Raw genomic sequence first — 17,194 nt, forward strand, 5'->3', positions numbered from 1 at the left:
GGGGAGATTTTGTAAACCTTAAAGTCCTATTTTAAAAAAACTATAAAACTAATTGGTTTTGGTTAGAAGGGAAAACACGTAATTGGGGAAAAAAAATCTTTGCAGCAAGTTTTTCTGGTAATAGTCGCATTTTCAAGATAGATCAGGAATTATTCAAATTTATAAGAATAAAGTACAATCTCCAAACAACAAGTGATCAAAGATTATAAATTTGCAGTTTTCAAGCACTCCAAGACCAAATGAAAAAATGTTTCAAAACAGTAATGAAGAAAAGTAAATTAAAGTAACTCTGAGGTTCACATACACACATCAGATTAGCAAAGATGACAAAAAAAGAAAATGATAAATGTTGGAGTGGCTGGGGAAAACAGGCACATTAGTAATGCACTGTTGATAAGAGCTGTGAATTAGTCCAGCAATTCTGAAAAGCAACTTGGAATTGCATCCCAAAAGTTACTGAAGAGTTTATATTCCTTTGACCATTAGTAGGCCCATATCATAAAGAAAGCAAAGGAAAGGAAAAGGATCCATATATAGAAAAATAATTATAACAGCTCTTTTTTGTAGTGGCAAAGAACTAGAAGCAAATGGGTTGAAGGATAGGTACACTAGTATACACTGTTGATGGAACTCTGAAATAGTACAATCATTTTGGAAAGCAATTTGGAATTAAGCAAATAAAACATCTACACCTTTGAACTAAACTACATTACTGATCTTATACCCCAAAGAAGCCACTGATTAGAAGAAAGTCCCCATATACATTAAAATCGTTACAGAAAGAAAAGAGGTGCTCATTAATTGGGTGATGGCTAAACAAATTTTGGTTAAGTCAATGTAATGGAATATCACAGCACTGCACTACACTACACAGTTTCAGAGAAATCTGAGAAGACTTATATGAACTGATGCAGAGTGAAGTGAGCATAACCAAGAGAATAATTTATACAACAGAACTAGGTGTGGGGAGAACTCTGAAAACCTTAAGAACTCTAATCAACATGAATGAAAATCCTGATTCCAGAGGACAGATGCTGAAGAATGGTACCCCTTCTGACAGAGTTGACTGACTAAATATGCAGAATGAGACATTTTTAGACATGGCCAATTTGGGGAATTTGTTTTGCTTGACTATATGTATTTGCAACAATGGTTTTCTTTTTCTTTTGGGGGTGAAAGAGAAATATAAATGATTAACTGGAAAAAATTAAATAAAAAACCTTGAAGTGTTATATAATGTTTACCTTGTAAAATAACAAGTACCTTTCACCACAATGCCTAAGGGAAGGATTTTAAAATAACAAACAGTTGCTCACAGAAGACACAATGGACAATTTTGATTATATAAAATTGAAAACTTTTGCATAAAACCAGTGCAATTAGAATCAGGAAGGAAACAGTTACAGAAGAAAAAAAATCTTTGTAGTTTATTTTTCTGATAATAGTCTGATATTAAAAATATGTAATATGGAAAACTAATATGAATATATAAGAATAAAAGCAATTTCCCAAAAGTAAGTGGCCCGAAGATATGAAAGCAATTCTCAAAAGAAATGGAAGCTACCAACAGCATTCTGAAAAAAAAAAAAATATGGTCCAAATAAGGAAAGTGAAAAATTAAAATAATTCTCAAGTTCTATCTCACACCCATTAGATTCGCAAGGATGACAAGCTATGAAAAAAGGCAATTGTTGGAGAAAGACAGGCACATTAATGCATTGCTGATGAAGCTATGTCTTGGTCCAAACATTATGAAAAGCGATTTGGTGTATACCCAAGAAGCCACTAAGCTAAGTTTACCACCCCCACACACACATCTTTGACCCAGCAAAATCACTTGACAGACATGTATTTCCCAAAGTTTAAAGCCCAAAAGATAAGACTATTTCTAATAGCATTTTTTTGTTGTTGTAGCAAAGAACTGGAAATAAAGTGGCTACCTATCAACTGGGGGATAGCTGATCAAACTGTGGCATCTGAGGGTAATGGAATATTATACTGTACCATAAGAAATGATAAATGTGAGTTCATAGAAATCTGGGAAGATTCATATGGACAGATGCAGAGGGAAATGAGAGAAACAATAAAACCACAAAAATGTAAAGGAAAACTCAGGAAGACTACAGATATAACTTTTGAAGTCTGATGGTAGGTAAAGCATGCCACCCCCTTTCTTGGAAGAAGGTAGATAGACTAGAGGTGCAGTGAGCTATACATTTTTGGACAAGCCCAATATTTGATTTGTTTTGAATTATATTTGGTTGGGTGGGTGGATGTGTGTGTGTGTGTGTGTGTGTGTGTGTGTTAAAAGTATGCAAAAGGAAAAAAGGCTCAGAAAAGGACACAAATAGTAACTCATTAATATTACATATCATATGTGTGTAAAAAGCAAATTGCACTGAAGAGTTCAAGTCTTTACATACAATTCTTTTTTGTCTTCTTTGTATATAAAAATGTCCATGTCTGTTCATCTTAAGTTCATAATAAAATTTTTTTTTAAATAACAAGGTAGTATTACTTCTTAATGTTCCCTGTTTGCTTTAAAATAATGACTAAGATAAACTTCTTGGGTAGAAAGTAACGTAAAAGTTAAAATTCTTTCCCACAAGTCCACATTAACTACCCCTTTATGACAACTGGCTTTAGATATCTATCGATCACAAAATCAAGTATCTATTTTATTTTACAAAGAAATTCAAATGTTTTCCTAACATTCACTGGTTCACTACCTCTCCACTGATTTACCTATGTAATCAGAATCATTATTGTTTTAAAGAGATTGAGTGACTAATTACTTTGGGTGATAGTATTAGATGACACCTTTATCCTTTATCTCCTACCTCCTAGATAGATTCTAGAGGGTTTTTTTTAAGGGGGGGAGAAGGGGAATTGAGAGAAATGGTCCCTGCCCACAAAGTAATTAGCAGTTATAACCTAGAGAAGTACATGGAACAATCAATTAGTAAATGAAACAGTATTACTTATAAGGTGTGACTGGAAATTAGTATGATTGATTTTTTAAAAATAAACATTATTGAATGTTTTCGATCCAAATAAGCACTATTTCCAAAGTAGTCTACACACAATATATACATTTATTCAAATGATGGCTACAATATAAGAACACTTTTAGTATTTCTCTTTGGAAACAGGTTTCAACACCTAAAGCATTCTTTTAAATATGCCAAATCTTCATTGAGACTGATTTCTTGATGTGGCTTTTATACTGGCACTAAAAGCATTTTCAAAAGTTTTAAAAAATTTTAGGAAATGACAGCATTGTGTATAAGTATAGAACTAGCCAAAGTTTTCATTAGGTGATATTTTAACTTCTGTTTTCTTGTACAACACATATATCTTAGTTAACAATGATGACACTGTGGTGTAGTAGAAAGAGAATTTGATTTGGGAATTTGCAGACCTAAGAGCTCATCTCTGAAACTAGCCATTGACTGCAGAGCCTCACTTAAATTTCCTCACCTGTAAATAACACACTACTTTCACTTCATGGAGCTGCTGTGAATAAAGTCTTTGAAAATGTTAAAGTTGTGTAAATGTAAATCATGACTACTAGTTCTTTCACACTCACATTTTACCCAACTTATTACAGGCACTTCAAACTATTTAAAAATTGTATTTAGAGGTCTTAAAAATAAAAAAATAAAAATGGTGGATAACCATTATTCATATATTTTGTAGAGAGGATTTGTGGTATACTAGATAGCTTCTCAAGCCTCTTCTATCTCTTAAGATTCTGATTTAGAGGAGTGAAAAACTTAGAAAAAGTTTACTATTTTCAAATTTATGGACTTGAATGTTATCTTATTAGCAAAAAGTTCAAATGGGAGATTTTTTTGAAAAAAAATGTTATTTTCAATTATTTTAATGTAGGCCAAATCATGGGTTCCAAACTAATGAAGGCTTTTATGTATTTTATTTCAGAGCATAGACTCCATGGCACAATATATTACTACAGTAGCCAATTTTCATAATTTACTACAGATCTAGTGAATTCATTAATAATACTAATGATCAACTATCTAAGCTCCTCTTAATGGCAATCAAAGAAATGTTATTTTTTAAAGCAAATGTACATTTTTATGGATAGCTATTCTACATCACCTTTCTTTTTAAACAACTAAACTCAAAATAGTTCTAATAATACTTAATACAGATATCTGGTTATCAAAAGATAGCTAGAGAATAAGATGGCCTAAGTAATATTCCAAGGATTAAAAGACTTAGAACTCACTGAAAAATTATGTTTTCCTATCAACTGGATTTGAAAAAGTATGCTCCATAATTTTTTAAAAGTTATGTAGCTATTATCTAGTCGATTCCCACTTATAAACATTACATATCATTGACTTACTCTAAGAGTTTCTTTCTTCTAGCTCCATATAGCTACTGCTACAGTTACTCTAAAGAAGAAATTTTGCTGTAGGGACAGCAGAACTACTTCTCTATCAGAGGGGAGACACAAAAGCTGAAAAGACAGTTGTGAGGCCAACCTCCTACTCATGACTCTTGAAGCTTATTTCTTTTACCATCTCTAGATTATCACCTTTAGCTGAATAAGTACTTTCCTCATACCAAGAGCTGTTGGCACTACACTGCCTAATCAAGCTAAAGAGATGAACTCCAATCAAAGAATTTTCTCTATTTGGACTTGCAAAGTCTTGGAAATGACTACTAACTAATATGATATGCAAATCCTCAGCACGTATACTTGTTCTTATGAAAAACCTAAAGATGACCCTCTTTGCTGGCCTCCTAGAACAAAACCTAGAGAAGACAACTTGAAGACAATAAAAACACTCTTCTATCTGCCCCCCAAAGTTACACATATTAATCAAGCATCATATAAACAGTCCAGGTAGTATCATCCAAAGGATCTAAACCCCTTAAAGGAAGGCTGGCAGACATTAAACAATGAGTAGCTCCCCAGATAAACTGTCTAAAGGACAGACCCTACATACGGGAAAAGCTTAACAAGAGTCTCTAATGGGTTCAGTAGAAGGAAACCTCAATTTGGAAAGGAAGTGCAATAAACATTTTTAGCAGTGTTCCCGTTCCCTAAACTTCTATAGTTATGTGCCTGTACAGAACAGTTATCTATACAAGCTTTCTTGGCATTTACTTTAAGTACAAAAAAAGTAGTTTCACAAATTGCTTTAACAAGAATGTGTGCAATTTAAAAAAAACTTTATTCAAATCAGAGTTCACAAAGCAGAATTTTCAAAATCCTTAATTTCGTAAATAATCTACAGATACAGAAACAATCTTATTCCCTCCAACAACACGGATCACAACTGCTGTAATTTTGTAGATAGTCTACAAAAGCTACAATTCCTTAAAAAAAAAAAAGTCATCCTGAGCCTAACCTGGAAATGAGCATCTCTGAACTTAGCTAGGTCAGTCCTCAGAAAATAGATGTCCCAGTCTCCAGGCCCAATTTAAAGCCAAAAAGGCTCAACAGGGTATGCCATAGTTTGTGCTTTGCTGGCACAACCTTCAAAAACTCTAAGTCACCATCATGACATAATGAAACATCAGGAGAACTTATATGTGCTCAAAAATATCAAAGAGCCTTGTTTTACTAATGGCACTGAGAAGATATGTTCAGAGTAGTTTTGAAAATTCTAGCATAAATTAGTCTTTGAGCTGGAAATTAAGTTTAAATATCTGACATGTTGCAATGAAAAGACTAAAAACTGTGAAAAAAAAACTTTTCTGATTAATCTTCTTACATCTGAACTCTCTAGGAGTAATGAAGTTAATTTGAAGTGAAATTCTGAGACCTTAAAGCCCCAATTTCTATTAATTTACGACTCCAGTCAAACTTGAGATAACAGATTTAAATAAGACCACAAACATTTTCTCTACAGGTATTTCTATTCATTCGCTACTTCTGACTTGTGACTCCAACTTTAGCTTTTCAAGTAGTAAAAGCTGCTAACCAAGAAGAAAAGTCGGTCGAACTTTTTATACCAGAAGATAAGTAAGTCATCAGCAAAATACATTATAATAGAGGTACTTATCTGTAATTAACGTGTGGCCACCGGTGCCACACTAACTAGGAACTTAAGAACTAGATATTGATAAAGAACATTCTTTTAAATTACAAGTGAATGTGTATGGAAATTGAATATTTATGAAGCACAATTGTGATATACTTGAATAAACACCAATGGCTCCCAGTTCAATGGCTCCTAGTTACAAAGTATAGTTTATATTATATATATTATATTATATATATTATATTATATTTTATATTATATATATTATATTATATATAGTTATATATAGTTATATATATAGTTATATAGTACAAAGAATAAAATATTCCTTAAAAGTCCTTTGCAACCTAGCCCCATCTAACCATTTACAATCTTATTTCACACTACTCTCCTTAAAGTAGACTACAGTCCAAGCAAACCAATCTTCTCGCTGTTCTATCACACAAGGAGCCTCATCTCCCTTCTCCAAGCTCTTGCACTCCCTCATCAGAACTCTAGCTACTTTCAAGGCACAGCTTAAGTGCTAACTTCTACTTGAAGCATCTCCTGATCCCCAAGTTACATTTAATGCCATTCTCCAAAATACAGTCTTTAAAAAAAAAATCCAATTTGTATATGCTTATAATGCTAATGTTGTCTCCCTTAGCTAGATGTTTAAGCTCCTTGAGGAAGGGATTTGTTTCATTTTTGTCTTTGCAGTCCCAGGATCTAGCAAATAGCAGACATTTAATAGAGTATCTTTACTATAATGAGACCATGATGGTGCTGTAACTTTTGTTTCAAGCAACAAGGCAAAAATCTTGTTAATTAGCAATATTCATACTCTTCTGTTAATGCAACAGCTGAAATTTAATGGGGAGTGCTAAAGTAAAAACAATAGGTTCAAGATTTGAACATGGTCAAAGGTACCAGAGGCAAAAGGGAAGTAGGAATGTCAAACCAAGTTTAATCCTAACATAGATCTGTTATAAACATGAATGCTGCTGTATTTTAATAATATATCTGAATACAAGTTAAGCTGGAAAACTGTACTATTTCGTACAAAAATCTGACATATTGTAATGACTTTTATATTAAAATTAAAAAGCAATTGCTTAGATAATCCTGAGGATTTATTTTAAAAAAAGGAAAAAATTTAAATATGCAGTAACTTACTGAACTTAAGACCTGATCAATGGAAATGTTAGTACACTACCATTTTTCTCTGAAGGAAAAGGTGCTAATGAATTCCATCAAAGACTGTTACTGAAACAGTAGAAAGGAGAGTGATGTTTAGTTAGGAGATCTGGGTTCAAATCCCTGCCTTTTACCACTCGGACCCATGGGAACTTAGGCAAACAGCTTCTCTTCTCTCTGGGCCTTGGTTTCCTCCTCTGTAATAGAAACTTAGACTACAAACTCTCCAAGCCCCCTTTCCAATCTGTCAGTACAACCAGGATCTTACTCCAAACAATAAAGAAGGCTCCCTTGCTCCCTTCCTGAACTGTCAGTCAGCAAAGCTCCTTTTATCCACAATCAATGGCTTTCCTTCATTGAGAATGTCACCATCTCTGCGAATCTCAGTTTTTTCATCTGTAAGGTGGGGATAACACTTGCCCTACCTACCGCACAAGACTGACATACACTTTCTAAAGTAGTGCAATACAGCCTAATCCCCTAAACTTTCCATAGAGCTATCTCTTCTCGGCCGCCTCCCCATACCCAATTTTTAACTGCTACTACTGCATTTTCCAAGTTCAGGAGCAAGGGTTCTCAAGTTCTCCGGCACTTCTCCTACCAAATCCAAAAACATGAACTTTGTTTATAAAAATCAAAAAAAGGAACTTACAACTCTTGTTCATATCACGTCATACAATAAGCTCTTTTCTTACCGGAACTTAAACCGAACTTCTCTCCCTCGTTACTCTGCCTCCATGCACATACCTTGAAAAGACCCAATTCTTAACCCCTACTCTGCTGGAGTTTCGGTTACCACAGCTTTGCGTTCAGAAACCTCTCTGCCAGGCAGGTGCCGTCTGTTTGTCCCGAGCCCAGCCCAAGGTGCCCGGGCCGGGTCTGCGGGGCCCGGGCGCGGTGCAGGAGGCCGGCCTTGCCGGGCCGGTGCGGCGCCCCGGGAGGAGATGCTCCGCGGAGCCGCAACGTGGCCCCCGGGACACCTGTCAGCGGCCGCAGCGCCTTCAGCTCGCGGCCCGAGGGCTCCGCAGCCTCTCCCGCACTTTCCTCCCCGAGCCGGGCGATGCCCCTTTCAAAGTTCACACACACACGCACGCACACACACGCGCGCCCAGGCTTACAATGAAGCCCCGCCGGGAGCCCCCGTAAGAGCGGGCAGGGGCGGCCGGGCCCCCGGGCCTGCAGGCGGGGGGCGCGCAAGCACTCGGGGGCCGGCTGGGCCCGGCCCTGCAGGATGGGCTGCCAGGAAGGGGCCGCCCGGGGGCGCCCCCTCGTCGCTGCCCGCCCCCGCGGGGCACCCCCTCCCCCGAGCTTCCCCCGTTGCCGGGAAGGTTCCAGCCCCGCGGCCCGAGGGGCGGCGGTGGGGGGAGGGGGAAGCGGCCGGCCCTGCGGCCTGTTGGGGGGAGTTCAGCCCGGGGCCTCGAGTGCGTCTCTCGGCCGGGCCCCCGGCCCCTCGGCCCCGGGCGCGGAGGAGAGACTCACCGGAAAGGCCCGGATCCGCATCTTGGTGTCCTTCCGGCTGCCCGTCCCTTTGCTCAGATTCGACATGGTTCTCCTCCTCCTCCCCTGCTCCTCCTCCTGCTGCTGCTGCTCCGGCGGCGGCGGCGGCTTCAGGTCGCGCTCTGGGGCGCCCGTGTCACATCGAAGGCGGGCGGGCCGGAGAGGCCGGCGGCTCCCGGGATAGGGCGGCGAACGCCGCGGGCTGGGAAAGGGGGAGGGGGACGACGGGGGTGGGGGAGGCGGCCGGACCCCCGCGGCCCCGGCCCCGGCTCCGGCCCCGGCCCCGGCTTCGACTCAGGCGGCTCTGGCTCCGGCTCCGGCCCCGGCCCCGGCCCGGCCCCGGCGGCTGCGGCTCGGCCTTCCCTCGGGGGCTGCGCTGTCGCGGCGGCTCCGCGGGGCTCCCCCTCCCCCCGGCCCGTCACTCGCGGCTAGGCTCCCTCTATCGCGCTCCTCCGCGATGGCGGCGGCGGCGGCGACGGACAAACATCTCACTGCGCAGGCCGAACCTCCGCCTCCTCCTCCTTCTCCTCCTCCGCCTCAGCGAGACAAGATCCGGCCCAGAGGGTGGAGGGGGGAGGGAGGGAGGGAGGAGAGCCAGAGAGTAAGAGAGATTGGGGGAAGGGGGGTAGGGGGTGGGACGGGAGGGGGAGGCGGCCGCAGCGTGGGGGGGAGGGGGAAGAGGGTACGCAGATCTCGCGAGAGCGGCTCGAGGCGGAGCGGGGTACGCCGCTGAGGCGGGCGAGCGGGTTGGGATGAGCCAAGAGAGGAGGAGGGATGGGGGCGGGGGGAGTCGGGGGGAAGTGGGAGGAGCCTATGGGGCGGGGCGGGAAAGGGAAGGGGTTGAGGGCGGGGAGTGGAAAGCTACGTCCTCGAAACTGGAGAGTCCGAGACCAGGTTCGGGGTGGCGGTGCCTCCTGATTGGTGGAGAACTGAACGAGGTCCTGGTCACGTGGAAGTGGGAGTAGTGGCCCTGTTTGTGGTGAGGCGTGAGATCCTCGTTGTGGGCTCTGTTGGGGAGACCGTAGTCCTTGGCGGGGAGGGAGCGTCCCAGCTCTGAGACTGTTTTTCTAGGGCATCCTGGAACAGGATGAACCAGTGGGTGGGAGACAGGAGGACGTACCTGCCCTGCTGTCAGCTTGGTGGGGGTTGGGAGTGGGGGTCAAGCCAGAGCTGCCTTTCCAGGATGAGACGGCCAGGTGACCCCTCCCTGCGGGCTCACCGAGGCAGCGCGCGGCTCCAGGCCCCGGAGTGCGGGGAGCGGTGCTCGGGGCCTGGCGTTGACCGAAAACAAATCGTCTTCAGTTACTGTAGCAAATTGAGTCATGTCAATTTCCTTAACTAAGTGCTAACCAGGCAGACATAGGGGATCGAGTTGTAGACGCACGATGGAAACTACAGTTTAAACTATTGAGATTCTGTTCACAATTACTTATAATCTTTAAAATTAAACATTTTAAATAATTTTTCTTTAGTTAGCTCTTAAGGTTTGGGAATTTTGTCTTGGGGTTTGTTTTTTGGTTATTTTTGGTATCTCATTCAGGAGCTCCACCAGGGTTGATTCGTTGGTTTTACTTTCCAATTATAATCAATTTTGCTTCCTGGTTTTGTTTACTTGCCTAACTGCTCTTAAATTTGCAAAAAGCTCTAGAAAAGGACTATTTAAAGCCCCTCCGAAATTCAGATTTGCACATAGAAAACCTGCCAGTGTTTTCTGCAGCTTGCTTTCCACTTGAAAACATTGTCTTTGGTTCCTTTTGAGATCAGACCTGTTTAGGGAGCTCATGTTTTTTGGAGGATGAAGTTACCTCAGGTTAATGAATTCATTGAGTAACTAAACTACCGGGTGTTGTGCTTTCAACCTTACTTTGTTGACTGGTCTATCGTCATGTTGCAAAAAAATTGTTCTGTTTTATTATTGTTTGTGCTGGTGTTCTTTGCTAATCAAAACAAAGACGAGAAATGAGGATGTTGCTTGAGGCAAGTGTGTAACTACTGAGGCTAAATATAGGTCATCTGAGAACTGGAACAATGAGGTATGATTGGGAGGGGTGCCATGTAAGTATCATAGGCTCTTATGGATCCAAGGAAGAAACTGAGCATACTGATGCTAATTAAGTTTACCTTTTTAGGCCTATTACGTTATACCAGCAATCAGTATTTTGCTATTGACTTTACTGTATGACTTCAGCAGCACACTCCTATTTCATTGGAATGCCTTTAGATCATTAGCACCAAAGTCAAAACTACCTTCCCAGCTACATTGTGCAAGGCTGTTTCTAGAAATTTGCATTTAAATCCAAATTTTGAAAATTGACCCCTACTTTAAATATATTTGGGAATCTCACTATCCAAAGGAAGTATAAAGGAATCCTTTTGTAAAAATGAAGTCACCTAGTTTGTTTTGTAAATCCAGATTTTCATATTTTCTTTCTGCTTAAGCTGGACACAGTTATAGTTCAAAAGACCTTCTGTTGCTTGGGTCTACATATGTATTTTTGGATCTAGAATAACCAAAATAAGTTGTCATAATGGGATAGCTTGTCCTTTCATTCGTAGTAGAAATCCATCACCTTCTCTATATCTGGATTCTTTGCTTTTGGGGCAATGGGAACTACTCTTCAGTACAATTTACGTAAGAGTCTAAGAAGATAATGAATTTGAAGGCTTTTTTCTTCTATAGAAAAGTAGCACATCATCAGATTATTGAAAATGCTTTCTAGTCTTAGTACTTCCTCTTACTCAACCCATTCCTTGACCTCTACATCAAAAGCTTATGGGTGCTGCCTTTTCTGTGTGTAGATTCCTAACCCAGCCGAGAAAGCAGAGCAAGGAGAGTAGCTGCCAAAATCTCACATGCTTGCCAACCTATATTTTTGTTCATTCTGAACATGCACTGACATTGGGAAAATGACAGCCCCGTCTACCAACATATAGAGGACACCCGCAGAATGTGCTGAGTTTCCTAGCTACTTCATCTTTGGTCTTTAAATGTGCAATCTGGGGTTGGAAAAAAGCATGTAAGAGGAAAAGATCCTTGTATCAAACATGTCTACTAAACAACAGAGAGAGAAATCTGTCAGTCTTAAAGATGGTCGGTTAGTGTTTTAAGCCATCTTAATAACCACTTGGCCAATGGCAAGTCTGATTTGATGGGACAGACACTGGTCTTTGTAAGATAACAGAAAAGCTTACAACTTAACCAAAATGAATTGACTTGTAGAGTTCAAAGGGATCAGATAAAAATTCTAGCCCCAACCTTTCAACTCTTAAAACTTCACTTTCATTATCAGCAATGTGGATACTAGTAAAGTTAAGCACCTGCCTGATAATTGTGAGGAAAAAGTGTTTTAAAGCTCTATAGAAATTTGAGTAATCATCTGACTGACTAGAAAACAGTAGCACTCAAGACTAGAGGCCAGGTTTCTTGTCTCTGAATTAGATCACCTTCCACCCTTCTTTCTTGACTATCTCTTTAGTCAGGGCAGCTAGGTGGTGCAGTGGATAGAGCACCAGTGCAGGAATTAGGAGGACCTGAGTTCAAATCTCACCTCAGACACTTGACACTAGCAGTGTGACCTTAGGCAAGTCACTTAACCCCAATAGCCTCATCCTGGGTCATCTCCAGTCATCCTGAAGAATATCTGGTCATTGATTCAGATGGATCTGGAAGAGAAGTGAGGCTGGTGACCTGCACAGCCCTCTCTCACTCAAAACAAAGTCAAGGGCAAGTCATGTCATTATTTCTCTGATGGCATGGTCTTCTTTGGCAACGAAAGACAAACACACACACCTCTTTAGTCATTACAAATAACAGCTAGCATTTACATAGAGAGTGCTTTAAAGTTTTGCAAAGCTCCCTGGGATGTAGGTGCTATTTTTTATCCCTACTTCACAACTGAGGAAACTCAAGGAGAGGTTCAATGACTTGCTCAGGGTCATATAGCTAGGAAGTCTACTGTCACATTTGAACCAAGATATTCCTGACTCATTGTCCATCACTGTATTCACTGTGCCACCAGCTGCTTCAGAAAAAACAGCGTGTGATTAGCTTTTGCATAAACAAAATCAATGCATCCAGACTTAAAAAAAAAAGTCTGAGCAGGGGCGGGGAGAGCCTTTGCATCAAAATCTGATATCTAATATTTATAACAAATAAACATAAACATATAAGACTAGGTGCCATTACCTAATAAATAGTTAAAAGATATGAGCAAATTGTCTTCAAGAGAAATATTGCCAATGTGATAAAATGGAGAGAGTGTTGAATTTGGGGTCAGAGGACATGGGTCACACACCAGGTCTGTCTGTCTGTACTATATGGGTGACTTTAGACAAATCACCACACTTCCTCTACTTCAGCTTTCTCATCTATAAAATGAGTGAGTTGATCTCTAAGGTCCCTTCCAGCTCTTAAATCTAGGATACTAAATAGCATCAACCATATAAAGAAACACACATTTTAAAATCCCAGATTTCACTTCACATCCCCCAAAGTAGCAAAGATGTTAAAAAAAGGAACCCATCAATGACAGGGGCCTATGGGAAGACAGGCAAACGAAGACACTTTTTTTTCTTTTTAAGATATTTCATTGGTGTTTTTTGACATCATTTCTCACTGTTGGTAGAATTGTGAATTAGGCCAACTGTTCAGAAAACAATTTGGAATTAAGAAAAATTGATTAAATTGTTTTTACATTTTGATCTAATAATTTCACACTACTGGGTGTATACACATACACACACATATGTAGATGTATGTGCATACATAGGGGTGTGGGTGTGTGTGTGTATGTGTGTGTGTGTGTGTGTATACACATATATTCCAAGGAAGATAAGAGAAAAAAGCCCTAAAATATATTTATACACATATATCTAAATATTACTATATATGCCTATTCATAGTAGCACTTGTTAATTACTACCCCAATCAATTATAGTTATGCAAGTAGTAAATAGTAAAGTTATTACAGATCTGGTATACTTTTTAAAAAGTTACATTTGAAAAATTTTTGGTTACATTTTAAGTGCCAATCTGTCTTTTTTTCTTTTTTCCCTCCCCCCCCATCCCACACTAGAGAAGGCCACCATTTGAAAAATATTTAATTTATATTTATATGTGTGTATATATACACATAAATACACATATAACTTAGAACCATGCTATGCATACATACTTCTGTATATCAGTTCTTTCTCTTGGGGTGCATAATGTCTTCCTAGGTCTTTTGTAGTTGATTTGAGTATTTAGAATATTTAGAATAACTTAGTTGTTCACAGTTGTTCTTAAAACAGTATTGCTATTACTGTACACAACATTCCCTTGATTCTGCTCATTTCACTCTATTTTCATGCAAGTCTTTCAATGTTTTTTCTAAAATCAGCCAGTTCATTTCTTACAGCACAGTAGTATTCCATTACAATCATATACCACAACTTGTTTAACCATTCCCCAGCTGATGGATATTCCCTCAATTTGCCCACCTTTACCACCACAATGAGGGCTACTCTAATATTTCCGAATATATAGGTTACTTTCCTTTTTTCTCTGATCATCTTGGGAAACAACCTAATAGAATTGCTAGGTCAAAAGGTATACACAGTTTTCTAACTCTTTGGGCATAATTCCAGATTGCTGTCCAAAATTGCATCGGTTCATAGTTCCACCAGCAATGTATTAGTGTCCCAGTTTTTCCATATCTCCTCCAACATTTGTCATTTTCCCCTTCTTTCATTTTAGGAATCTAATAGGGTATAAAATGATATTCTCTAACCAATAATGATTTAGATTATTTTTTCATATGATTACATATAGTTTTGATTTCTTCACCTAAAAACTACCTCTTCATATCCTTTGATTATTTTTCAGTTGGGAAATGACTCATATTCTTATAAATTTGACAAAGTTCTCTATATATTTGAGATTTGAGACCTTCATCTGAAAAACTATCTATAAAATATTTTCCCAATTTTCTTCTTTCCTTCTAATCTTGGCTACATTGGTTTTATTTGTACAAACCCTTTATAATTTAATGTAATCAAAATTATCCATTTTACATCCCACAATGTTCTCTGTACTTTATCTATTCATAAATTTTTCTCCTATCCATAGATCTGATAGGTAATATGTTCCATATTCTTCTAATTTTCTCATGATATCTTCCTTTATATATAGCTCATATATCCATTTTGACCTTCTCTTGGTAATAGTGTAAGATATTGGTCTATGTCCAATTCCTACCATATCGCTTTCCAGTTTTCCCAACATTTTTTTTTTTTACCAAATGGTGAATTCTTATCCTAAAAGCCTAAATCTTTGCATTTGCCAAGTACAAGGTTACTATAATCATTTACTACTGTGTATTATATGTCTCCTCTGTTCCATTGATCCACCTTTCTGTCTCTTAGCCAGTACCAGACAGTTTTGATAACTATCTTGTGATATAGTCTAAGATCTGGTACTGCTAACCTCTTTTTTCTTTACATTTTTTTCATTAATTCTTTTGATATTCTTGATCTTTTGTTCTTTTGAATGAATTTTATTTTTTCTAGTTCAATAAAATAATTTTTTGATAATTTAATTAGGATGGCATTAAATAAGTAGATGTAGAATTGTCATTTTTATTGTATTGGCTCTGCCCATCCATGAGCAATTAATATTTCTCCAGTTATTTAAATCTGACTTTATTTGTGTAAAAATGTTTTAGAATTATGTTCATGTAGTTCTTGAGTTTGTCTTGGTAGGTATACTTCCAAGTATTTTATACCATCTACAGTTATTTTAAATGGGATATCTCTTAATATCTCTTCTTGCAAGGTTTTGTTGGTGACATATAGAAATGATGATGATTTATGTGAGTTTATATCCTGCTAGTTTGCTCAAATTATTGATTGCTTCAGCTAACTTCTTAGTTGTGTCTTTAGGATTTCCCAAGGACGTCATCATATCATTTGCAAAAAGAGATCTTTTTTTTAATTCATTGCCCATTCTAATTCCTTCAATTTCTTTTTTTCTCTTACTGCTGTTGCTAGCATTTCTAATATAATATTGAATAATATTGGTGATAATGGGCATCCTTATTTCATTTCTGATCATATTGGGAAGATTTCTAGCTTATCCCATTACAAATAATGCTTGCTGTTGGTTTTAAGCATATGCTTCTTATCATTTTAAGGAAGAATCCATGTATACTTGTGCTTTCATATGTTTTTAATAGAAATGAGTGTGGTATTTTGTCAAAAGTTTTTTCTTTATTTTTGATATATTCATATGATTTTGTTACTTTTGTTATTGATATAATCAATTGTGTTAATAGTTTTCCTAATATTAAACAATCCCTATCTAATATTCTTTAACACATCATCATATTGCTTTCCACAGAATTGAGGTTTGAGAGGGACCTTAGAGGGGGACCATCTAGTGTAACCTTTTCTTTTTACAGATAAAGCTTGGCTCCTCTGACTCTGAAATACTTATTGGCAACATTTTGTAGAGAAAATGGGGGAATCTACATCTATATTCTGAGAATATGTAAATGTATTTGGCTATAATGGATCTATGGGGAAAACCAGAAGTACCCAGTCCAGTCAGATACCTTTAATTGACCCTGAAATCAAAATCTCCTGACATTAAACTTTTATGTTATTGATTTGCAATGCTATGTCAGTGAATGGAGGAGAACATTAGCATTGGTATAATGACATTTTGAACTGAACAAAAATAAGTTTGATTTCTTGGGAAAATAATGTCTTTTCATTTATCAGCAATAATCCTACTAGTACAGTAGTCTTATTAGAAATATTAGTGAGCTGGAAAAGAAACTTAATATTGTGTATTCCATAATAAAATGATATTTTATAAATCAAAATAGCTAAATACACAGCTGTTTTCTAGTCTGACATATCAAAGTTTTGTTGTTGTTCAGTCATGTCTGACTCTTCATGATCCTGTTTGGGATTTTCTCAGCACAGAACGACTGGAGTCATTTGCCATTTCCTTTTGAAACTTAAAATTTTAACCGATGAGGGAACTGAGGTAATCAGGGTTAAGTGGCTTGCCCAGGGTTACACAGCTAGTAAGATTCTCAGGACAAATTTGAACTCAGGAAGGTGCGTCTTCATGACTCTAGGCCCTGCACTCTATCCTTTGTGCCAGTTAGGTGCCAAACATAACAAAGTACAACTACTTTATTTTAAAGTACAACTTCTTTACTCTAAGACTGTAAGGAGGACCACAGTAGCTTCTTTGGTAGAGGGAGGTTACTCACCAGGAGTCTTCTACATGAAGCTGCCAGTCTGATTAAAAGAAACAAACCAACCCAACACCCACCATGTACAACACAGCATCTCCTTAATTAAAAATCAGAGACATTGATGGCGTAGCTATCGTTTTATTTGAAGAGAAATGATTCCCTATACTTGATATAATTACAGCAATGAATCTCTGCATGCAAGGAGACAATTACAAATATGTGCAACTTTCACTTGTGACAAGTCAAAGAGAT

The 17,194-nt window shown here is 38.6% G+C and overlaps 1 protein-coding gene and 1 long non-coding RNA gene across 2 annotated transcripts in view; one reads left to right on the plus strand and one right to left on the minus strand.

Annotated features, from left to right (window-relative positions):
• The window catches only part of CUL3 (cullin 3), a 105,310-nt gene extending 96,408 nt beyond the window's left edge, over window positions 1–8,902 (minus strand). Inside the window, exon 1 of the mRNA XM_072617980.1 lies at window positions 8,676–8,902. Within this exon, the coding sequence (XP_072474081.1) occupies window positions 8,676–8,741 (66 nt within the window). The 5' untranslated portion in view covers window positions 8,742–8,902. The remainder of the gene's footprint in view (window positions 1–8,675) is intronic.
• Window positions 8,903–9,556: 654 nt separating this feature from the next.
• LOC140509912 (uncharacterized) overlaps window positions 9,557–17,194 on the plus strand; it is an 80,981-nt gene continuing 73,343 nt past the window's right edge. The window contains exon 1 of the long non-coding RNA XR_011968988.1: window positions 9,557–9,672. This is a non-coding gene — a long non-coding RNA (uncharacterized lncRNA). The remainder of the gene's footprint in view (window positions 9,673–17,194) is intronic.

The sequence above is a fragment of the Notamacropus eugenii genome, chromosome 6 (assembly GCF_028372415.1).
Source record: "Notamacropus eugenii isolate mMacEug1 chromosome 6, mMacEug1.pri_v2, whole genome shotgun sequence".
NCBI lineage: Eukaryota > Metazoa > Chordata > Mammalia > Diprotodontia > Macropodidae > Notamacropus > Notamacropus eugenii.